At 39.4% G+C, this 23,400-nt stretch overlaps 4 protein-coding genes and 2 pseudogenes across 8 annotated transcripts; 3 read left to right on the top strand and 3 right to left on the bottom strand.

The window, feature by feature from the left end:
- The first annotated feature begins 2,446 nt into the window (after window positions 1-2,446).
- On the top strand, window positions 2,447-6,794 carry LOC125193978 (mitogen-activated protein kinase 20-like). Its single transcript, XM_048091953.2, has 10 exons — window positions 2,447-2,828; window positions 3,668-4,076; window positions 4,164-4,291; window positions 4,399-4,458; window positions 4,766-4,915; window positions 5,018-5,173; window positions 5,262-5,473; window positions 5,550-5,651; window positions 5,833-5,999; window positions 6,090-6,794. Exons 1-10 carry the CDS (start codon window positions 2,802-2,804, stop codon window positions 6,533-6,535), a joined length of 1,857 nt encoding a protein of 618 aa, XP_047947910.1. The 5' UTR covers window positions 2,447-2,801; the 3' UTR covers window positions 6,536-6,794.
- Window positions 6,795-8,411: 1,617 nt separating this feature from the next.
- On the top strand, window positions 8,412-9,077 carry LOC125195191 (xyloglucan endotransglucosylase protein 1 pseudogene; annotated as a pseudogene).
- A 1,328-nt stretch (window positions 9,078-10,405) lies between these two features.
- LOC125192829 (peroxisomal and mitochondrial division factor 2-like) lies at window positions 10,406-11,740 on the top strand. 3 transcript variants are annotated; one of them, XM_089069903.1, is made up of 2 exons: window positions 10,406-10,501; window positions 10,692-11,740. In XM_089069903.1, exon 2 carries the CDS (start codon window positions 10,701-10,703, stop codon window positions 11,463-11,465), a length of 765 nt encoding a protein of 254 aa, XP_088926029.1. In that variant the 5' UTR covers window positions 10,406-10,501; window positions 10,692-10,700; the 3' UTR covers window positions 11,466-11,740. The 3 variants fall into 3 exon arrangements, with proteins under 3 accessions (XP_088926029.1, XP_088926030.1, XP_047946449.1); XM_089069904.1 differs by having other exon boundaries at window positions 10,422-10,505; XM_048090492.2 differs by having other exon boundaries at window positions 10,439-10,553.
- A 2,578-nt stretch (window positions 11,741-14,318) lies between these two features.
- On the bottom strand, window positions 14,319-14,937 carry LOC148929245 (xyloglucan endotransglucosylase protein 1 pseudogene; annotated as a pseudogene).
- Window positions 14,938-16,557: 1,620 nt separating this feature from the next.
- On the bottom strand, window positions 16,558-21,271 carry LOC148929246 (mitogen-activated protein kinase 10-like). 3 transcript variants are annotated; one of them, XM_089057500.1, is made up of 6 exons: window positions 20,942-21,271; window positions 20,004-20,033; window positions 17,879-17,998; window positions 17,701-17,802; window positions 17,353-17,519; window positions 16,558-17,262 (listed from the first exon to the last, which is right to left on the bottom strand). In XM_089057500.1, the coding sequence occupies exons 1-6, from the start codon at window positions 21,043-21,045 to the stop codon at window positions 16,817-16,819; spliced, it is 969 nt and encodes a 322-aa protein (XP_088913626.1). In that variant the 5' UTR covers window positions 21,046-21,271; the 3' UTR covers window positions 16,558-16,816. The 3 variants fall into 3 exon arrangements, with proteins under 3 accessions (XP_088913626.1, XP_088913628.1, XP_088913627.1); XM_089057502.1 differs by having other exon boundaries at window positions 20,004-20,362; window positions 20,942-21,026; XM_089057501.1 differs by lacking the exon at window positions 20,004-20,033 and having other exon boundaries at window positions 20,942-21,269.
- Window positions 21,272-21,401: 130 nt separating this feature from the next.
- Window positions 21,402-23,124, bottom strand: CYP718 (cytochrome P450, family 718). The gene is made up of 3 exons (XM_048091443.2): window positions 22,132-23,124; window positions 21,839-22,029; window positions 21,402-21,736 (listed from the first exon to the last, which is right to left on the bottom strand). Exons 1-3 carry the CDS (start codon window positions 23,090-23,092, stop codon window positions 21,440-21,442), a joined length of 1,449 nt encoding a protein of 482 aa, XP_047947400.1. The 5' UTR covers window positions 23,093-23,124; the 3' UTR covers window positions 21,402-21,439.
- Window positions 23,125-23,400: the final 276 nt, after the last annotated feature.

Genomic DNA, 23,400 nt, shown 5'->3' on the forward strand with positions numbered 1-23,400 from the left:
GTGCTAACGAAATCTTGTTAGTTAAGAAATCACAACTTAAACAAAAATAAATAAAAGATCATGAAGTGGTATATATACGTTGGAATATATATATATTAATGCATTATTAGATGAGAGATCGGGACGATTCGACTTGTCTTTTGTTCCTCTTTTCGTAGATTTTGCTTTACAACAATATTTTCTTGACTGGTTTACATATTTATAGAATGAATGGTTCACAGAATTGACAATATGTTTATATATAAAGCACGAGATAACATGCAATGGGTCTTAATCACAAAAATATGTGGTTTAAATATTATTTATGTGTATAAAATATGCATGCTTGTAATTATATATAAGTCATCTACTTTTTCCATCGCACAACTAAAACTACTTTTTCATAATAGTGATTGATGGCCTCAAAACTATATTGTATTTTGCACGTAACCTATATTTTATTACAGACTTGATCTTGATCAGTTGTTTCTACTAGATTTAAAAATTAATTAAGACCTCGTGTTGTGAATATTTTACACATGAATTTATAAAAATAATACTGCAAGCGATAGATTGCATAACTCAACAAGCATTAATGTTATGTGATTATATACTCCGTATAAAAACATATTAAAAATATGCAAAACCAATGAATTACGTACTATATCTTTTTCATGCATGTGTGGGTGTATTCATGCCAAATGATTTCTCGATTAATAGATCATTTGCTCAAGTAAAAGAGCACCTATAAGACGAGAGAAGAATTGTAAGTAGTACTATAATATTTGTGTGTATATATATCTAGCGAGCATTAATAGTAGTATTATTATTCTTATGTAATTTGTAATTGAAGTGCTATCTCTTGTTTTATTCATAACTTAAAGTGTAAAACTATGTTGATGTAACTTGAAAACACATTAATAGGGGAAAGATGTTATGGGCATCAAATAATAATGGTAAAGACGACAGAAAATTTATAGTAGTAGTAGTAGTATGTTTTTCAAGTTTAAACCAATCCTTACCAGCAAAGAAACTACTTTGTTGGGTGATATGACACTAAATCTACTTTTCCTTTATTAAAAAGTTCTACATTATTGCACTCTTTAAATGTCAAGCTCAAACATAGTACTTTCGGCACATTTATTGGTATATATAGTCTTGCATGAGATTGTCTCATGGCAAAATCTTTTGTTTGTTTTGGATCAAATTTTGATATTGGTTGTTATATTCTATAAATATTAAAAAATGTAATGAGAATTTTAATTTGAAAAATGTATCTCACAGTGAAATATGATCTCTTATGATAAAACTCTAGATATCTATATGTAACATGTCAAATAATTAATCAAAGTACAAACATAAATACCTATAATATGTTCAATTCTATCTGTCAAGTGATGCAATCAGAAAATTCTATTAAAACTTAAATTGGTTTTCGCTACCTCCGTGAGACCGTGACTTACTTCTTCGGTAATAATTTTAACTGTTGCGAGAGATACGCGTTTAAGATTTTCTAGCAATCCATGCGTAGAATATGCCATGTGACCAAAGGGCAGTGTTTGGTTTCGTATACTCCCTCCGTCCCAATAAATATGAAACGTTTGCTTTTCAGTACATGATTTATGTAGTGTTGTTTTGTGAATTAAAGAAGAGAGAGTAAAGTAAGAGTAAGGGAAAAGTAGAGATAAAGTTATTTCTATTTTAAGAAACGTTTCATTTTTAATGGGACAACCCAAAAAGGAAAACGTTTCATTTCTAGTGGGACAAAGGGAGTATAAAATAGTACTCACTCCGTCCGCAAATAGGAGTCTCATTTTTCCATTTTAGTCCGTCCGCAAATAGTAGTCCAGGTTCATTAATAAATAGCTAAGAGGCCTCACATTCCACTAACTCATTTCGCTCACATATCATTTAAAACTAATATATACAAGTGAGACACGTTTCACTAACTTTCTTCCACCCACTTTTCTTAAAATTTCTTAAAATTCATGCCGGGTAAAAATGAGACTCCTTTCGCGGACGGAGAGTACTATACTAAGATAGTACTCATAATTTATGATTGAGTTATGAGATTATTTTAGTTAGAAAAGATTAGGTATAACTAATTATCATATAATTACGCATCTAGAACAATTTATAATATTCAATATTATGAAACAAACACACTACATATTTAAATAATACTTACTACTTACTTAGTACTCCATCGTTACAAACTTACATAATAGATGTCACACTTTCCGTTTTAGTTTGTCCCATAAAAAATGTCACACTTCCATTTTTTTAAAAAAAATTCTCTCTCACGCCAATATAAAAATTATATTTTCTTTTTTTATTTAACACCCAAAATAAAAATTCCTAAAATTTAGTGTTGTCCCGTAAGTGTGATATGAAAGAGAGAGTATTATATATTCCCTACATAATCTTATCCAAAGCAAAGTTGCAAATGGTACAACTCGGAAGCAGAGATTTACAGGTCAAATATACACAACACTTAGTCTCTATACATATAGATATACACATTCTCTCCCCTACAGTTAGTGTCGGTGTCAGAAGCAACCGCAACGTTCCTTAAGATCCACACATTCACGCACTCGTGTGAATAAGCTTGTTCTAGGATTGCTGGTGATAAGTATGAGGGATCGCTTTCTCTTTTTTCTACTCTGATTCCAGGCGGAACTCAACTGCTCTTTCGACTTGGATGCCCCAAATGCGGCTGTGTTCTCTGTTCAAATTTCCTTGAAATTCGTGGGGAATTGCTTATTTCAATTTTCGCATTCGGAGAGCTGCTGCTCAAGATTCTTTTCTTGGGTTTTGGAACAATGCAGTCCGATCACCTTAAAAAGAAGGTGAGCTCGTCCTCTCTCCCTCCCTCCCTCTCTCTCGCGATTGTGATTGAAAAAAGAAAAGTTTTTTTGAGGTTTATGATTTAACAAAAACACGATTTTTTTGGGGATAGATTTGGCTGTTCTTAATTATCAGTTTTACTTGTTTTGTATATTTGTCTTCAAGAAATAAAGAAAAAGAAAGAAAGACTCTTCTTTTATGACGAGTTTCAAATTGGGTTGTTGTTGATTTGTTTAAAATACATCAATTTTGGTAAACTGCCATTGATTGAAGTGATGTTTGATTAGACTGGTGATGGATGGATGATGATTGGAATTTGTGCATTTGAATTCAGTAGATTCTTTCAAAGAAATGAATTACCGAATGTTTTCGAGATATTTGTTACACTGCATATTTCTCATCATCTCTGATTGAACGCTTAAACTAACTTCAAGTTCAAGAAACGAAAGCGGTGTAGTTTTTTTATATGACTGATCAAGATCCAATGAAGCTTAAATCAAAATGTTAAGTATATTGTTGCATTTCCTTGACAAGGATGATATGTGAAATGGTTTCTTCTGTAGATGTTTCTTTGTGTTTGTGTGCTTGTTTGTCGATAAAATGAGCTATCTTCATTCTTATATTGTGGCCAATCTCCTGCATCTCTGTACCTACTCTCCTTTTTTTAGCTATAGCTTGAAATGTTTTTAATACCCACTGGGTGGTGTATAACTGAAGTGCTGTATTATATGTAGTGCAATTGTTGTCTGCAGTTACAGTTTATTTCGTTGTTTAATAAATTGTGACTGTATATATCATATGCTCCCTTGCACTGTTTATCAAATTGCTTTGATTGAATCAGGGTTCTAAGGAAATGGACTTCTTTTCTGAGTATGGCGAGGCAAGCAGGTATATAATCCAGGAGGTTGTAGGAAAAGGAAGTTATGGTGTTGTTTGTTCTGCGATCGACACTCATACTGGTGACAAGGTTGCAATAAAGAAAATCCATGGCATCTTCGAGCACATATCTGATGCTGCTCGGATTCTCCGAGAGGTAAAGCTTCTCAGGCTTTTGCGGCATCCAGATGTTGTCGAGATCAAGCATATCATGCTTCCCCCTTCAAGGAGGGAATTCAAAGATATTTACGTGGTTTTTGAGCTAATGGAGACTGATCTACATCAAGTTATCAAAGCAAATGATGACTTGACACGGGAACATTACCAATTTTTTCTTTACCAATTGCTTCGTGCCCTTAAATATATTCACACAGGTAATCCTTCTACTTGTATTCCCACCCTGAAAAATCAGATAAAGAGTAAATCTTTTATTTGATCATTACTATGAATATATGCTGCAGCTAATGTCTACCACCGTGATTTGAAACCAAAGAACATTCTAGCAAATGCAAATTGTAAACTGAAAATATGTGATTTTGGATTGGCCAGAGTTGCATTCAGTGACACACCGACGACTATATTTTGGACGGTATGAACATGTGTTTTTGTCATTGTTATTTATTATAAACAATTAGAAGGGCTGCTTTTCTTTATGCCTCTTTCTGATAGTTGTATGCACCCTGTCATAAAACACAGGATTATGTGGCTACTAGATGGTACAGGGCTCCAGAATTATGCGGCTCGTTTTTCTCAAAGGTATGTTTCTGCATTTGTCTCCCTCTCCATTGTTTCCCAGTCGCTGTATTCTCAATATTGGATTGGTGTATTGTCGTATAGAGAGATTGTGAATAGGATCATAAGGGCATGAGAGTTTTATAACAGTTGGGTACATCCGTACACTTGTCATCAAATGGTGAAGTGCCCCGTGTGTGATTCTCTTCAATGCCTCATCGGGAGCATTGGTGTGTGAAGCTCATTTATAGGTTTAGTTTGTTCTTCTTGTGCCATGGCATCAACATTTTTGGCCATAGTTCCATCTTGAATTTTTTACTGTACATTTCAGTATACTCCAGCTATTGACATATGGAGTATCGGCTGCATTTTTGCTGAGGTGCTGACGGGAAGACCACTTTTTGCTGGAAAGAATGTTGTTCATCAGCTGGACATGATAACCGATCTACTCGGCACTCCTTCAATGGATACGATTTCTCGAGTATGCATTCTTTGCCATTTTTTTCTATAAATTTGAAGGCTCTCGTTGCATATGAGACCATACTTAGGTTTGGTAGTATCTTTCTCGTATTCTTCTTTTTAGGTGCGTAATGAGAAGGCTAGGAGATATCTCACAAGCATGAGAAAGAAGCCGCCGGTTCCTTTTTCACAGAAATTTCCAAATGCTGATCCATTAGCCCTTCGGCTCTTGGAGAAGCTGCTTGCTTTTGATCCAAGGGACCGGCCTACAGCTCAAGAGGTTTGCTATGGCCTGAATCCCTTTCTGATTGGAAATTATTTGAAAGCTCGGGATGATTAAATGCTGCATCTCTCTTGTTTGCCTTTAGGCACTAGCTGATCCGTACTTCAAGGGATTGGCCAAAGTCGACAGAGAACCATCCTGTCATCCAATTTCGAAGATGGAATTTGAATTTGAGAGGCGGAAGGTGACAAAAGAGGACATTCGGGAGTTAATATTCCGCGAGATACTAGAGTACCATCCTCAGCTGTTGAAGGACTACATCAATGGAATCGAGAGAACTACCTTTGTCTATCCGAGGTGATATTCTTTTTTACTCAATCTCTTCACTTTTGAAGATGCAGGTTGCTAATACCGGGAATTATCTTTTACCTAGTGCTCTTGATCAGTTCAAGAAACAATTTGCTCATTTGGAAGAAAACATTGGCAAAAGCTCACCAGCAATTCCTCTCGAAAGAAAGCATGCCTCCCTTCCTAGGTAGTACTATTAAATTCAACCTTGACCGAATTTCTGTCTCCGACTTTGGATGCGGAAGTCCATTATTTACGTGCTAGTAATTCGAAGATATTCCCTATATTCGTGTTCTTGATTATATGTTTGTGGCAATCGGCTATTAGTCTATTTCGTGCACTCACCAGCAATCTTTTGCATGATGCAGGTCTACCGTTGTACATTCTGGTGCAGTACCACCTAAGGATCAAGCTACCGTTCATCCCAAAGATTGGCAAAATGGTGAAGAATCATGCGGCCGGAAGTCAAGAGATTTCAATGGGATCCATAGTAGTTTGCCTAGAACATTGCAGCCACCGCAGAGGATCCTACAAGGTTGTTCGATATAACGAAAAACCTCTCTCGTTCCATATTTACCATACGTTTTCTCAGGAACTGATGTCTAATATCTCAAACCCTACACAGCTAAACCAGGTAAAGTAGTTGGCCCTGTTTTTCCATACGAGAGTGGGAACGCCACAAGAGATGGTTATGAGGGAAGAACTCTGGCACGAACGGGTGTGGCTCCTCCCCCTATCCCGCCGACAAGTTGTTACTATAGAAGCAGCAAAGACAGGCTGGAGAGGCCAGCAGCCGAGACTCAGAAAACCTTGCCACCTCAGATGACGAAGCAAATGCCCAACTGTGGGATGGCTGCTAAACTAGCTCCGGATACAGCAGTTAACACGGGCAGCAATCCTTTCTGTGTTAGTCGGGCTGCAGTGATGAAGGTTGATTACGCTCATGACAGAGTCGGGGTTGACACGAACCTTCTGCAGACCAGAGCTCCGACTTACACAGCTACAAACGCCAATGCAGCTGCACACAGAAAGGTAGGTAGTGTTCAGTATGGCATGGCGAGGATGTATTAGCACACGTATTTAAGGCAATACACCTTGGAGTATATATTTACTGCTTGGGGGGATGGCCGTCGTGTACAGTAACAGGGGGCTTGTAGGGCAGCAGGAGCAGCCCTAATACGATTGTAACATGTTTGATAGCATCACCTTATTTTGGTGGTGAATCCCTTAGCTAATGTTACCTTTTACTTATGTTTTTCATCATTTTTACTTTTGTACAAGATGAGTTTTTGCTTCTGTTGATTTTGGAATGGAAATCTCTCTTCTAACATATTACTAGCATGTATATAAAAAAATTTGGGTCTAAGACGGTCAAGCTCAATCATATGTAAATTTCGATTTGCCATGCTAGTTTGAATCCTCTTTTAATTTTGTTCCAGGCTAGTTTGGTGTCTTTAAATTCATTAAAGAGAAGTTTATTTTGAGAGCATCAATAACGCCGACGGGTCGGGCCGCAACTCGCGAGTCCCGGCCCGAATTCACCGTTGGAGCTCCTTGCGTCCCGGCCCGGGACGGTCCCGAGGATGTAGTTGCGTCCCGGGGCCGCTCCCGAGTCCCGTCCCGGCCGGCGTTATGCGTGCCCGTGCCGTACCCCATGCGGCCCGTCCCAACGTTTATTGCGTTCGGGCCGGGCAGCAAGTCCCCACGCATTTTCAATTTTTTTTTTCTATTTATACACTATATTTGCTCCATTGTTAATACTCTTCCACACAAACTCTCACTCTCAATCCTTTAGCATTTCAAGACTTTTTGAGTTCTATGGATTGGTTTAACAGCGACCAACGCCAGATGGACGATTTCGTGAACTCCCAGAACTGGCAAGTGCCGCCGACACCCGATCCAGATGCAACGCCTAGTCCCGGGCTGCCTACCAATATGGACATGGAATCGCCAGCTAGCACTGATGAGTACGATATCAGCGATATGGAGCCCGCTCCACGAAGGGGCAAGGGCAAGGTTGCCGATGTGGATGGGCCGAAGAAGTACAGTCCGCAGGAGACAATGTGGCTGGCCAAGAACTATGTCGACGTTTCCGAGAACACTGTGATCGGCAACCAGCAAAGCGGCAAAGCGTTCTGGCAGCGGATTGCGGATAAGTACAACGCTGGTCGACCCGAAGGCTCGTTCGAGCATACCTAAGTGAAGCTACGCAAGCATTGGGGTCGGGTGCAGAAGGAGATTAACAAGTGGAATGGCAAGTGGAGTAACGTAGTCCGGATGTGGCCGAGCGGGCACAGCGAGATGGACCTTGTGGACAAGGCCAAGGCAGATTACTTCGTTGACGGGAAGCACTTCAAGTACTTCGGCGTTTGGAAGCTTGTCGAGAAGAGCCCGAAGTACACTGGTGGGGCTGTTTGTTCTTATTTTATAGCTGTTTTTTTTAAACGCAGAATTCGGCAGCTTTCTCTTTCTTGAAACCGCGGTCAAGCTCACTCCCAGCTGTCCCCACCAACAGCTCTTTTCTGGACTACTATAAGTATCACTACCAACTGCGAACCAAACACTCAACACTACACTATCTTCCTTTCCCGTCTCACTTTAACAAAACACAATCAGCAGTGGGTGGTGCATTTTGTGAATCGGTCATCCTTGTTGTAGTCCCTATTATTTTGTTTGGTGGTGTCGTTGGGGCGAGGGGCGCGGCAAGGTGGTGGAAGGCGGGCGGCAGCTGACTCTGTCGCTAGACCATTACTCAGGCTCGGGTTTCCAATCGAAGAATGAATACTTATTTGGAAGATTCGATATGCAGATGAAGCTCGTCCCTGGAAACTCCGCTGGAACCGTCACTACATTCTACGTAATTACCGCTTTACCTTTTTCTAATTGATTGAATTTGTTATAAAATCTAATTTCTAATTCAAAATTGGAACTGCAAGGAGCAGGACACGATGAAATTTAGTTGGAATTTCTGGGGAATTCATCGGGTGAGTCCTACACCGTCCACACCAACGTTTTTCCAGGCGGCAAAGGCGATAAGGAACAGCAATTCCGCCTCTGGTTCGATCCGACTTCGTCTTTCCACACCTATTCCATCGTCTGGAATCCCCAACGCATCATGTCAGTCCAATTCAAATTGTTCATCTTAATTACTAGTTTGATTTTTGAATTGTTGAGTGAAATTGAATTGAATGTTCAGATTTATGGTGGACAACACTCCGATCAGAGTATTCAACAATCACCAAGCCATCGGGACTCCGTTCCCCAAAACGCAGGCGATGAGAGTTTACTGCAGCTTGTGGAACGCCGACGACTGGGCCACCCAGGGCGGCCGCGTGAAGGCGGATTGGAGCAAGGCGCCGTTCCTTGCAGCCTACCGCGACTTCAACATCAACTCGGCCGTTGGTGATTCCGCCAACAGTGCGGCCACGTGGCAGACGCAGGACCTTGACGCCCAAGGCAGAAAGAGGCTAAGATGGGTGCAGCAAAACTATATGATCTACAACTACTGCTCTGATTCTAACCGCTTTGCTCAACGATTTCCGCCCGAGTGCAACCGCTCCGGATTTTGAACCTTTCAATTTCCCTTAATATTCATTCATTCTTTTATTTTTGTTCAGTGATCATATTGTGATAGAATTAGTATCAATGAAACCTATTGAGTAATTTTACATCTATTTTGTCCTACTACTCCAATTCGTAGCTTTCACACAGTATAATACAAAAAAACTAACAATGCATACGAATTAATTTACTCGTGTGAAAAGGTAACTTAGTCTCGTAAAACCAAATGGTGTAGAAAACTCATACTTTTATGAAAACTAACTTATGCTCTAAGGTGGCGTTCGTTCGGTTGCCATAACCAATAATCATGAGACTATCCATCTAGGATTAAGTTGTGGGATTATTTTAGTTAGAGGGGGAGACTATGACTAATTATCATGAGACTATCCATCTAGGATTAAGTTGTAGGGTTCAATCTTATGAACTAAACATTATACTGCATATTTAATCATGGAATTTAAGCTTGGCAATCGAACACTCAAACTAAGTACTGTATAAACTCAAACTACCCTGCACTCGACCCTGTCTTGCTGGATCTAGATGCAATTTGTTGTAGTACAAGTATTTAATTGTAGGAGTACATGTTTATCCAAAAATAGTGATCAATATTTTCAATCGTCTAATTCGTCTATTTTTTATATATATCGATGTAGGAGTATTATTTTAAATTTATCAGAGGGGTTTACTTGTGTTAAAGTTGGAGCTTGCGATTGAAACAAGAAAACCAAGAAAGCAAGTAAAGATGCACGGCGAATTACGTGGTTCGGCTCAATGAGCCTACGTCCACGGACAGAGGAGAAAAATTCACTATGATATCAGATTACAACTCTCATACACTTCTTCACTCAAGAATCGCACAGTACAAATGAGTATTAACTCTCCAACTCTCATGAAGAATCAAAAACTCTCTCTTGTCGATGCTTCTTCCCCTCTTGATGATGTGTGTGTATTCTAACTGAAAACTCTGCAGCTTATTCCTTTCTTATATATGCACCGTTGGAATAAGTTTAACCAACTCAACAAATCCAGTCAGCAACTTTGACACCTCATCTTCCACGTGTCACCTGCTGATTCATGGTTACATATATGACAACTTGAATGGAATGGAATATACTTTTTCATTTGTTATAAAATGTTTCAGTTTGATACAAATTTTAAGAAATTAATAAATCAGTAGAATATATCTTACTTTTAAAAGTTAAATAAAATAATAAAATATGTATAACAATAATAATAAAATAAGATACTCCATATGGTAAGATTATAGTAAGTACATGAATAAACCGCAGTGGAAAGCTTGAAAATAAGTAAATTTAATGAAACAATATGTAAAATTATTAGTAATTGAATATTTATATTTGCATAAATGAAAATTGTGATGAAGATTGATGAGCGATACACTGGGCCTTTTAAATAGACAGCATTTCGTTTCTTGACTGAAAATTCCATAAACCCTACATCTTCCGCACACCCAAGGCAGGTTATATCATTTTCTCTTCACGGAATCAATCTGAGAACAAATTTAATCGTAAAATTCCGTTTTCAATACGTCTTTTTCCTCTGTTTTATGTTGTTGTGCAATTCCTCGATTTGAGCATCTGCTTGTTTTTTGGATCAAATCTGTGTTATTATTATTTTGAATGCGTTCTATTTTTTGTGTTTATAGGAATCTTCAATGGCGGACGAGCCGTCGTTCCACGAAGAATTCGCTGATGCTGACAATGCGGATTCCTATGAGATTGCGGAGCTCAATCAAAGGATCAATGATCTCGAGGAGGAGAACACTAAGATCGTTAAGGAATACAAGCAACAGACAGATGAGCTGAAGGCATCTATTCAGAAATTGGAATCCGAGAATGCGGATTTGAAGAATCAAACGGAGAACGCGCAATCGGACAACAAGGCGTTTGGTGCTGTGGCTGCGCGCGCCGCGGATCTCGAGGGCGAGGTGTCGAGGCTGCATCACGATTTGGCGACGGCGATGATCGATTTGCAGGAATTGCCTGGATTGAAGAGCGAATTGGAGGGGGTGAAAGGGAGGGCGATGGAGAAAGATGTGAAACTGGATGCGGCGGAGAGGGAGAAGGCGTTGCTGGTGGTGGAACTGGATGCTAGGGATAAGCAAATCCAGGTTTTCAAGAAGAATGTGGAGGAATTGGAAGCTGTGGTGGGCAAGGGCAAGGGTTCTGCGGAGAAGGATGGTTTGGCGATGAAGGTGGAGAAGATGAAGGCTGAAATCAGCGTGCTGCAAAGCTGTTTGGATGATAAGGAGGTTTTGATCAAGGAGCTCGAGCGTGGTGGCATCAATGGCGATGATAGCCTCGGAAATAGGGGGTTGATTTGTGGTCTGAGGCAAAGGGAGTGGATGCTTGTGGGTGGCTCAGCCATTGCTACTGCTGCTGTAATGGTGGGGTACATACATGCTGCAAGAAAACATTGATTTGTGCTTCTTCAATGCTAGTAAGGTAGAGATTAGGAGGATTTCTACATTTCCTTTTCTTCTTGGCCGAATTGGGAGAGAGTTGTGGTTTAGTTTTGGATAATTGTTGCTTTTGGTTATAAGTTTTGGGGACATGGTTGACAGATCGGTTAAGGCTAAATAATGCACTTATTGTTCTTTTATTATTATGAGAATATGTGTTGCTCTTTTTCTTGATCATTTCTTTGATTGTCAAATTTGGCTATAAAGATAGTTTGAATCTTGATCATGTGGCATTTATTCGTTTGTGATCTTGTACTGTTTTTGTGTGCCAATATGTTATTCAGAAAATGAAGTTTCAGAAAAGTGAATATGAGCTTCTCTGCTCTATTTTTCTGTTGTCAGGACCATTTCCAGCCTTCTACAATTCCTTTCTATTACTGATACAATTATCAATTGTACCCAATATCTATCTATACAACATTTAAGTTATGTTCATTTCTCCACTGATACTGACAAACCTCTTTATTTAATTTTCAATCAATAAAGTTTGCCCTTTTACGAAGCCCATTTCGTATAGGCCCATTATACCTTCTTGAGTCGAGGCAATATTTTAATATTATTATTGTAAATTGTAATTGAGTCGAGTAAGAAAGAGTGGTAAAAGTAAAAGGTATAGGGGCGCCACTTTTGAAGGCAGAAATTTAAGGCATTTTACCGCTGTTTTAAATTCTTGGTGTGTTGGCATTTCAGCTCCTCGTGATTCGTGTTATTTTCAACCAAAAGACCTCTCTCTCTCACGCACAGAGACAGACCAGTTACAATACAGAATACAGATGGGAGTGAACCCTGTTGCTCTCCAAACAACACAAAAATAAAAGAGGAAAAGTGAATAAAGAGTCTGTCTCACTCTGAAAATCCCTTTGAACAAAATGCTGTTTTCCTACTTCCAACTCACTGCTCAGTGCTGTGCTGCATTTCCCCCCTCCCTCTCTCCCTCTGTGAACCAAACACCCCTTACGCTATTTGGGATTTTCTTCAAACTAGTGTCTTTGCTCATGCCGGCAGTGGCACCACATTTTCACGGAGCATGGCCTCTCCTCCCAAAAGGTCACTCTTTCTTTACTTCTTTCTTTCCTTACGCTATTTGGGTTTTCTTTTTTTAGCTGCCCTCGATTTGTTATTCATATGTTTTGTGTGTTCATACAGCTACATTTTCTTTACAAGTTGTGAGCATTTGCACTTACAAATTTGTCTATTTCTCTTTTTTGCTTTCTGTATTCTCTGTTTGGTTTCATACAATTTTGTCCATGGGAGATCAAATCTACAAGAAAATGTTGCTATTTAAGTTCCCCTGAACTCATTTTGCTAATACAAATGTTACTGCATGTGTATACAATTAGAGATTTTAGTGTGCATTCAGGAACTAGATGCTGTATCGAATTAAAGCAATGTACTATGAAACAAAAGCCAAAAATTAGGAGTGTCACTAACCTTTTTTGGGTAACTCAACCCTCCCTCATTAAAGTAATTCAAATCTTGAGAACAGCATAAGGGGTTTCATTTGACCTTTGATGCCAATCTTGAATGTTGTAATACTAAGGTGTCCTCTGTTTCTGCTAATTGAGGCTCTCTTCGTTCACAAATGACAAATTGAATTTGGCATAAAAGATGTATGAGAAAAAGTTGAACTTGATGAAAGTAGCTAGGTGGGTGTTTTTAGTCTTCCTGTTTTACACATCGCCTGATCTCTACTGCACCACCCAAACAAAAATCTCAGCGTATGAGTTTTCTATTTGCTTCCTCAAAGGAAACATAGCCTATTCCATTGATAACAATGTTCAGATCGATGATAACTCTCGTGTCACATGGTCGTTGGCTGATACTCAATCCACAAAAACTTAAATTCAATTAAGGTTTTTGAATGCCTATAGATATCTACTAAGCACTAATCTGAGTTATAGCGCTTAACTAGTGTTGGTACTTGGTAGAGGGAAACTTATTGGTCTCCTTCATAGTCTTCAGACATAAAGAATTATGATCCTGTGCAGATTTAAATTTTACACTGCTTGAGTTTAAATCTTGCCTTTCTTGATTATGTTTTTCATCCTCATTAAATACTTACATATCCAAAACTGGAAGCATTGCTCTGTTCCACATTGAATACAAGGCCAGAATAGTACTGTGTTGTGAGATAACACAGAAAAGCATATGCAGAATGTTGCTGTCATAACATGAAGATTTTTGTTGCCTGTGCTAAAATGAACAATTAGTGATTGTTCTTACTTGCTGCATTTCTTTTATACTTTCTAATATTGCATTATGGACCGTTGATATTCGTGTTGATTATGGAAGTTCGATTAGGTTTTCTTGTTTTTATACGGCTTGTAAGGTTGATTGTTTCGACTTTTTTGTGCAGGTCTCGAAACAGCTGAGCAGATGCTCACTTCAGAGATCTGGAGGAGCAGATCGCTACATTCGGGTGTTTAGTGAAGATGTAGATTGAGAAATTCATAATATCTAAGGTAGGGAATGAAGCCTTTGGTCCGCAAAATGCACAACAAATATTGTAAACATGTTGATAATTCTAATAGTGTGATTCGAATGAAACGAATCATCTTTCATGTCTGAGATTTCTGCTATTCTAAAATTTTCCGTTTTTTCAACTCTCACATTTGTTGTATCATTATCATATATGTACTTCACTTGCTTGATTCGCACGCATTGTTAGCTTTTTGTTTTACATCTAATGTGGGAAAGCTACGTATTTGGAGTACTCCATAGAAATTTAGTTTCATTGATACTAATTCTATCACAATATGATCACTAAACAAAAATAAAAGAATGAATGAATATTAAGGGAAATTGAAAGGTTCAAAATCCGGAGCGGTTGCACTCGGGCGGAAATCGTTGAGCAAAGCGGTTAGAATCAGAGCAGTAGTTGTAGATCATATAGTTTTGCTGCACCCATCTTAGCCTCTTTCTGCCTTGGGCGTCAAGGTCCTGCGTCTGCCACGTGGCCGCACTGTTGGCGGAATCACCAACGGCCGAGTTGATGTTGAAGTCGCGGTAGGCTGCAAGGAACGGCGCCTTGCTCCAATCCGCCTTCACGCGGCCGCCCTGGGTGGCCCAGTCGTCGGCGTTCCACAAGCTGCAGTAAACTCTCATCGCCTGCGTTTTGGGGAACGGAGTCCCGATGGCTTGGTGATTGTTGAATACTCTGATCGGAGTGTTGTCCACCATAAATCTGAACATTCAATTCAATTTCACTCAACAATTCAAAAATCAAACTAGTAATTAAGATGAACAATTTGAATTGGACTGACATGATGCGTTGGGGATTCCAGACGATGGAATAGGTGTGGAAAGACGAAGTCGGATCGAACCAGAGGCGGAATTGCTGTTCCTTATCGCCTTTGCCGCCTGGAAAAACGTTGGTGTGGACGGTGTAGGACTCACCCGATGAATTCCCCAGAAATTCCAACTAAATTTCATCGTGTCCTGCTCCTTGCAGTTCCAATTTTGAATTAGAAATTAGATTTTATAACAAATTCAATCAATTAGAAAAAGGTAAAGCGGTAATTACGTAGAATGTAGTGACGGTTCCAGCGGAGTTTCCAGGGACGAGCTTCATCTGCATATCGAATCTTCCAAATAAGTATTCATTCTTCGATTGGAAACCCGAGCCTGAGTAATGGTCTAGCGACAGAGTCAGCTGCCGCCCGCCTTCCACCACCTTGCCGCGCCCCTCGCCCCAACGACACCACCAAACAAAATAATAGGGACTACAACAAGGATGACCGATTCACAAAATGCACCACCCACTGCTGATTGTGTTTTGTTAAAGTGAGACGGGAAAGGAAGATAGTGTAGTGTTGAGTGTTTGGTTCGCAGTTGGTAGTGATACTTATAGTAGTCCAGAAAAGAGCTGTTGGTGGGGACAGCTGGGAGTGAGCTTGACCGCGGTTTCAAGAAAGAGAAAGCTGCCGAATTCTGCGTTTAAAAAAAACAGCTATAAAATAAGAACAAACAGCCCCACCAGTGTACTTCGGGCTCTTCTCGACAAGCTTCCAAACGCCGAAGTACTTGAAGTGCTTCCCGTCAACGAAGTAATCTGCCTTGGCCTTGTCCACAAGGTCCATCTCGCTGTGCCCGCTCGGCCACATCCGGACTACGTTACTCCACTTGCCATTCCACTTGTTAATCTCCTTCTGCACCCGACCCCAATGCTTGCGTAGCTTCACTTAGGTATGCTCGAACGAGCCTTCGGGTCGACCAGCGTTGTACTTATCCGCAATCCGCTGCCAGAACGCTTTGCCGCTTTGCTGGTTGCCGATCACAGTGTTCTCGGAAACGTCGACATAGTTCTTGGCCAGCCACATTGTCTCCTGCGGACTGTACTTCTTCGGCCCATCCACATCGGCAACCTTGCCCTTGCCCCTTCGTGGAGCGGGCTCCATATCGCTGATATCGTACTCATCAGTGCTAGCTGGCGATTCCATGTCCATATTGGTAGGCAGCCCGGGACTAGGCGTTGCATCTGGATCGGGTGTCGGCGGCACTTGCCAGTTCTGGGAGTTCACGAAATCGTCCATCTGGCGTTGGTCGCTGTTAAACCAATCCATAGAACTCAAAAAGTCTTGAAATGCTAAAGGATTGAGAGTGAGAGTTTGTGTGGAAGAGTATTAACAATGGAGCAAATATAGTGTATAAATAGAAAAAAAAAATTGAAAATGCGTGGGGACTTGCTGCCCGGCCCGAACGCAATAAACGTTGGGACGGGCCGCATGGGGTACGGCACGGGCACGCATAACGCCGGCCGGGACGGGACTCGGGAGCGGCCCCGGGACGCAACTACATCCTCGGGACCGTCCCGGGCCGGGACGCAAGGAGCTCCAACGGTGAATTCGGGCCGGGACTCGCGAGTTGCGGCCCGACCCGTCGGCGTTATTGATGCTCTCAAAATAAACTTCTCTTTAATGAATTTAAAGACACCAAACTAGCCTGGAACAAAATTAAAAGAGGATTCAAACTAGCATGGCAAATCGAAATTTACATATGATTGAGCTTGACCGTCTTAGACCCAAATTTTTTTATATACATGCTAGTAATATGTTAGAAGAGAGATTTCCATTCCAAAATCAACAGAAGCAAAAACTCATCTTGTACAAAAGTAAAAATGATGAAAAACATAAGTAAAAGGTAACATTAGCTAAGGGATTCACCACCAAAATAAGGTGATGCTATCAAACATGTTACAATCGTATTAGGGCTGCTCCTGCTGCCCTACAAGCCCCCTGTTACTGTACACGACGGCCATCCCCCCAAGCAGTAAATATATACTCCAAGGTGTATTGCCTTAAATACGTGTGCTAATACATCCTCGCCATGCCATACTGAACACTACCTACCTTTCTGTGTGCAGCTGCATTGGCGTTTGTAGCTGTGTAAGTCGGAGCTCTGGTCTGCAGAAGGTTCGTGTCAACCCCGACTCTGTCATGAGCGTAATCAACCTTCATCACTGCAGCCCGACTAACACAGAAAGGATTGCTGCCCGTGTTAACTGCTGTATCCGGAGCTAGTTTAGCAGCCATCCCACAGTTGGGCATTTGCTTCGTCATCTGAGGTGGCAAGGTTTTCTGAGTCTCGGCTGCTGGCCTCTCCAGCCTGTCTTTGCTGCTTCTATAGTAACAACTTGTCGGCGGGATAGGGGGAGGAGCCACACCCGTTCGTGCCAGAGTTCTTCCCTCATAACCATCTCTTGTGGCGTTCCCACTCTCGTATGGAAAAACAGGGCCAACTACTTTACCTGGTTTAGCTGTGTAGGGTTTGAGATATTAGACATCAGTTCCTGAGAAAACGTATGGTAAATATGGAACGAGAGAGGTTTTTCGTTATATCGAACAACCTTGTAGGATCCTCTGCGGTGGCTGCAATGTTCTAGGCAAACTACTATGGATCCCATTGAAATCTCTTGACTTCCGGCCGCATGATTCTTCACCATTTTGCCAATCTTTGGGATGAACGGTAGCTTGATCCTTAGGTGGTACTGCACCAGAATGTACAACGGTAGACCTGCATCATGCAAAAGATTGCTGGTGAGTGCACGAAATAGACTAATAGCCGATTGCCACAAACATATAATCAAGAACACGAATATAGGGAATATCTTCGAATTACTAGCACGTAAATAATGGACTTCCGCATCCAAAGTCGGAGACAGAAATTCGGTCAAGGTTGAATTTAATAGTACTACCTAGGAAGGGAGGCATGCTTTCTTTCGAGAGGAATTGCTGGTGAGCTTTTGCCAATGTTTTCTTCCAAATGAGCAAATTGTTTCTTGAACTGATCAAGAGCACTAGGTAAAAGATAATTCCCGGTATTAGCAACTTGCATCTTCAAAAGTGAAGAGATTGAGTAAAAAAGAATATCACCTCGGATAGACAAAGGTAGTTCTCTCGATTCCATTGATGTAGTCCTTCAACAGCTGAGGATGGTACTCTAGTATCTCGCGGAATATTAACTCCCGAATGTCCTCTTTTGTCACCTTCCGCCTCTCAAATTCAACAGATCCCAAAAAAGTATCAACCGAAAAATGTCAACAGAATTTCAACGGTAGTCAATTATTGATGCGGTGTTGATATTGTGTTGATACTGTGATGACATTAAAATTTTTAAATTTTACACTGTGTTGATATTGTATTGAAACTGTGTTAAAGATGTGTTAAGGAATTTTGAGTTTGTACAATACATAAGTTTGCATTTTATCATTACCCTATACCACTACTTATATTATTTTAAAACCCTTTTTTTTTATACCTATTATCCAATTCCATTTATAAAACTTTCATTATTTGTAATGTTAAGTATTTAATAACTCAAAATTACATTAATTCAGTACCAAAAATGTAATTTAATTTCTTAAAATTACATAAATTAAATACAGATAACAGATTACATAATTTAAGTTTCTAAAATTAGTAAGAACCAATTGAGAAATTAAACATGTTTATCATTCAATTCTTAAAAAATTTAGCAGTAACTTAAACTAACCAAATTATGCAATTTTATAAATAACTAGTATAACCCACGTGCGATGCACGATCCATTTTATTTTTCTCATATGAATATATGGTGATATAGTAAGTCGAAACTAAACCAATTCAATGCTTCAATAAATCATTTATTTTATAAAATACTTTACAAAAATATTTAAAATATTTTACTACATTATTATTACAAATTCCACGCTTCAATGCTTCGTTATTATCAGGAATTCAAATTCCATGCTTCAGTTTAATTGTTTTATAAAATTCAAGGTTTTTCAATAGCCAATGAAATTCTAATATGCCTAAATTCAAACCTACTCAAAGATATTGGCATCTCTGTTGATGCACAGAGTTCGCAACTGAGTTGCGCTTGAGCTCATTTAACATCTTCTTAGATTCCTAACTTAGGACTCTCAGGAAGGGCCTTGTTACAAAATGCATGTCAGTTCAAACTTAGGAGACAAACACACAACATGGAGAAAAGAGTGATATGACTAACGTAGATTAATTTCCACTTTGTAATGTTACTCTTGAAAGCAAGTATGAAATCAGTGATGTGGTTCTTGAAAGCAAGAATGAAAAGCAAGAGAGGTAAACCAATATGTCAATATCTTGAATTGTTTATAATTTCATGCATATTGAGTAATCGGTGATACGATAATTCTATGAGTTTAGTAAAGGTAAAACTGAATAGCCTCAAATCTCTAACTAAACGTAACTATGTCTTCCAATATGATTAATATCTATATTTTCAAACCAACAGGTTGTGGATTCATATCTTCGTGTAGAATTGTTACTTTTGAAGCTTTCTTTATGCAATAGTATACCTGCAAAAATAAGTGAAGATTTTACAAAATAGTTGCCCATACATTTTTTTTAATGGTTTGCAATAAGACAATTAAAACAAGAGTAACATATATACAGTAATAAAAAGAAAGATAAAGAAACTAAAATAAGACAACCATAAATAGTATAATTAAAAATACAAATTAGATTAAATAGCTAGGAGCTGATTTGATGGACAGAAGCTTCTCCATTGAAATTGTATTTTTGATTAATAGAATTGGTATTTATAGAAGATTTGGTAGTAACTCAAAATTAAATTAATAGTAGTAATAAATATCTTTCACACCTTGTGATCTTTCAAATTATTGTCAAGTGGAAGCAATACTACACCCCACCCCGAAGTTGGAAAATATCTTCATAGCCCCAACAATTAATAGGCTTATGTTTATTATATCTTTCATGAGAAATAAAAAATCTTTAGCCATATCTGGAATTTGTGCAACAATAGAGCAACATAATTTGCTGACAATGGAACTGTTAAAGAAAGAACTTTGTATCCTTTCCTCCTAATGGTGTCAGATTTGGACCTTAAAAAGACTAAAAATTGTAAAATAAAAGCAACTGAACCAAGTGAGATGATAACTAAGCCAATTGTATAAAGTATTAAAGAATTTGTTGATGCACAAACCACTGAAATCTGCGTATTGTAAGCAGTTTCTCTGACCTTAGATCATCGCCCACTCCCATGGCAAGCCTTTTCTAACAGGAGTAGCCACAGTCATAAGTGCTCGGAGAATAGCATGACCAGGAAAAAAAAATCTAATAATCATGTAATGGCACAAAGGAAAGTGGTGCACGGAGATGAAGAGTAACTAAAATTGTAAATCAAAAGAAGGCTTTGATAAAAAAGTTATTTGACTGGGAGGTTAGAAAGTAAAAGGACTGCTGGAGGAATGAAATTGATATTTGTAGCAAAATTAATGCCTGGAGGAACCAAAAAGTTAAAACATAAAATAAAACTGACCTACACAAAACCAAGGACTAAAAGGGTTATCATTTCAGCTAATATTGGCGCCTGAAACCCTGCTTTGAGACAATCGGAGTTTTTTATGAGATTGTGCATGTTTTAATACTTCATAACCTAAAATTTTTAAATACTGAAAGGAAATGACGTATGTGAGCCCTGCTTATCTTCAAGAAATTAAACAAAGCAACTTAATAGCATTGTTTAACAAAGAGACATCTATACTCCAAATAATCCAAAACAAAATAGCCACCGTGGGAACTGCCAACTTGAAACCAAAGAATCATAGCACGAGATTGAAAAGATAACAGCAAGAGTGGGTGGCTCCACTTTGTATTAATAGCCTCCCGCTCACTCCACTTAATCACATATTTTTAGATTTTAATTAAACATTTAAGTGGCTTTAATTATACATTTTTAATTTAATATAATTTTTAAAATTAAATGCAATCTTGTAAATTTTTCTAAAACTCCCTTTTTATATATGGTATAGAGGTATTGATTAACCTTTTTATAATTAGCCAATTTCATATCACCAGCAAACCGAGTACTCAATTCAGAATCCACATTCCACAAAATATTTTCTGACGAAGTGTAAATTTGAGACTTTAAAGGTAAAAGAATCAAGAAAGCCATACCTTGTTGAGTAATTCGGCCCCAGCGTTGAAATTTGCAACCCCCCTAAATCAAATAGATACAGAGAAGAAGCAAAGGGCTTCGGAAACAGTGGTTCAGAGAACATGTGGTGGGGTGACCTAAAAGCTGCCTTAGGCAGAGAATCAACCTCGAAGACATCGCTTGCGCCGTGGAATTTGGTCGAAAGAGCAGCATTTGGGGGTCACGCTTCTCATTGTGATGGGTACAAAGCTAGGATTCGATTGGGACAACAGTGAATGTAGGCAATGTTGCAGCATGCTGTTTGGGTATGAATTATGATACTCCATATGCTTTCCTATAATCAACTATTGTAGTAAAATTGTAGGGATGAAGAAGTTGAATTGCTCGTGGGTTGTTATGGTGGGATCCTATTTTCTTGATTGATTTGTTCTATATGCATCGATTTGAAATAATTGAAAAGCTGAGACATATTGTGATCAATCAAATTAAATTCATTAATGCACTGATGAAATACTCTGCTATTGCGACTTGGGAGAGATCCTAATTGGCATTCCTTGAGAAGGGAATGGGAGAGGATCTACTGTAATTGGCTCATCAACATTCTCTAATGTCCAGTTATACCTACTCACAACATAATGTACAAATATAAGTATGTTCAGCTTCGCTAATTGGTATCCTGCACACAATCTTGGCCCTCCGCCAAACGGAACGTATGAGAAGGGCTGGACCGGGTCGTCGAACCTACCTGGTTCGAATCTCAACGGATCTTCAAAGTAGTTCGAATCATAATGTGTTCCATATGCTGTCCACAACACCTGCAGATTACGAATTCTTTGTAAGGAGATATTCATAATGTTGATGTTTTTCTTTTTTATTTTATTTTACTTGTTGTTTCCAGGATTACGAATGCTACTTACCTTCCAGCCCTTGGGAATCATATATCCATCGAATTCAATATCTTGGATTGCTTTTCTAAAAGACCCGAAAATTGGAGGGAAAATCCTGATGCTCTCGCGTGCCACTTGCCATGTGTAGTTCATCTTCTTCACATCCTCGTACGTGAGAGCTTCGCCTGGTACGCTTTTGCTGCGTATCATGTTTTCATGTTCTGTTTTGTGTTTGAATGATCACATGAGAGAAGTGAGCCAGAAGTTTGAAATGTAGTTAATCGCATACTATTACTGAAATAAAAATTGAAACTTGCAAATACCTTTTTGAAGGAGAGCATAGCAGTTTGGATGATGAGCCAGCATCCTGAAGGTCATGGCAATGGCGAAGGAGGTGGTGTCGTGGGCTGCAAACACGAGCAACACAATGTTATCAGCCACCTCCGCCTCAGTAATCTCACCTCGAATCAGGGCAGCAACAAACTTGGACAGGAGAATCCCTCCCCCTTCACTCTGTTCTTGCTCTTGTTGTTCCATTTCTCTTCTCCTATCCCTTACAATCTCCACCAGCATCTCCTCTATCTCCTTCCTCACCCTTTTCGCCCTTGAGAATTTGGACCCTGGGAAGCTAAAAGGGACCGCGAACACCCCTTCAAGAACCTTCTCGAACATCTCCAACATCCCGGGTTTCACCTCAATCCCCAACAAGCATTCTAGAACAATAGTAAATGTCAAAACTTTTGTTAGCCCATAGAGACTAATAGTTTTCTCCCCACCACTCCAATATCTTTCCAAGTGCATTGTCACGGTGTTGCAAATCCTAGGCACCAGATTGTCAAGGCCGGACGAGCTGAGGCTGGTGGCCACGATGCCACGTAAGCAGCGGTGCGCCTCCCCTTGTTTCTCCATGATCGAGTTCACTCCCATCAACTGCACGGAGGAGGAGGGCCACGAGCTCACGACTAGCTTGAACTCGTTGGAGAGGAAGAACTTGTTGGCCTCGGCCCCACTCACCACCACAGTTGGGTGGCCCATCAGCCTCGTCTTGAAGGTGAGGCCGTGCTTTCGGATGCGGGCTTGAATGAAGTCTTGGTAAAGCCTATTTTTCTTTTGAGCTTTGTAGAAATCTATGGTTTCACCGACCCAAGGCCAACCCATCTTCCCCGGAGGCAGTTTCCTCTCATTTTTGCTTTTGCAATTTTTCATCACAAACGCAAATGAAGCAATAGCAACAATAACAACACCAATAACAGAGAAAGACAAAGGATTCACTTCAAGATTCATTGCAAATGTGAATCTACTATTTATATACACACTCTCACACAAAACAGAAGAAAAAGTGAGCTTACTATGCCTTGATCCAAACAAAATCTGGTATTTATACACACACAGACATGATAGAAAATAATTAGAAATGGATTTAATAAAGATTACTATATAATAATAAGGTCAACTTATGGATGGAAAAAGGTCGGCGAATCATGCAATCATTAATAACTTCCCATGTTTACCTTCTTTGATTAATATAAAGCGTAGCAAAAACTGGACATCTGAAATAAGCTAAGGGCTGATTAAAGAACAATTATATTTTT

This window comes from Salvia hispanica, chromosome 4, assembly GCF_029641045.1.
Source record: "Salvia hispanica isolate PSC_SH4W2 chromosome 4, Shi_PSC_v1, whole genome shotgun sequence".
Lineage (NCBI taxonomy): Eukaryota > Viridiplantae > Streptophyta > Magnoliopsida > Lamiales > Lamiaceae > Salvia > Salvia hispanica.

Excerpts from the sequence above, each read along its gene's own strand:
- LOC125193978 (XM_048091953.2), top strand. The coding sequence starts at position 2,802 with ATGCAGTCCGATCACCTTAAAAAGAAG. Across the intron at positions 2,829-3,667 it reads CCGATCACCTTAAAAAGAAG|GGTTCTAAGGAAATGGACTT; the intron begins GTGAGCTCGTCC and ends TGATTGAATCAG. Across the intron at positions 5,652-5,832 it reads AAGCATGCCTCCCTTCCTAG|GTCTACCGTTGTACATTCTG; the intron begins GTAGTACTATTA and ends TGCATGATGCAG.
- LOC125192829 (XM_089069903.1), top strand. The coding sequence starts at position 10,701 with ATGGCGGACGAGCCGTCGTTCCACGAAGAATTCGCTGATGCTGACAAT.
- LOC148929246 (XM_089057500.1), bottom strand. The coding sequence starts at position 21,045 with ATGTTCTCTGAACCACTGTTTCCGAAGCCCTTTGCTTCTTCTCTGTAT. Across the intron at positions 20,034-20,941 it reads GGGCCGAATTACTCAACAAG|GCTTGCCATGGGAGTGGGCG; the intron begins GTATGGCTTTCT and ends CTGTTAGAAAAG. Across the intron at positions 17,520-17,700 it reads AAGCATGCCTCCCTTCCTAG|GTCTACCGTTGTACATTCTG; the intron begins GTAGTACTATTA and ends TGCATGATGCAG.
- CYP718 (XM_048091443.2), bottom strand. The coding sequence starts at position 23,092 with ATGAATCTTGAAGTGAATCCTTTGTCTTTCTCTGTTATTGGTGTTGTT. Across the intron at positions 22,030-22,131 it reads CTATGCTCTCCTTCAAAAAG|AACATGAAAACATGATACGC; the intron begins GTATTTGCAAGT and ends AACACAAAACAG. Across the intron at positions 21,737-21,838 it reads TGATTCCCAAGGGCTGGAAG|GTGTTGTGGACAGCATATGG; the intron begins GTAAGTAGCATT and ends CGTAATCTGCAG.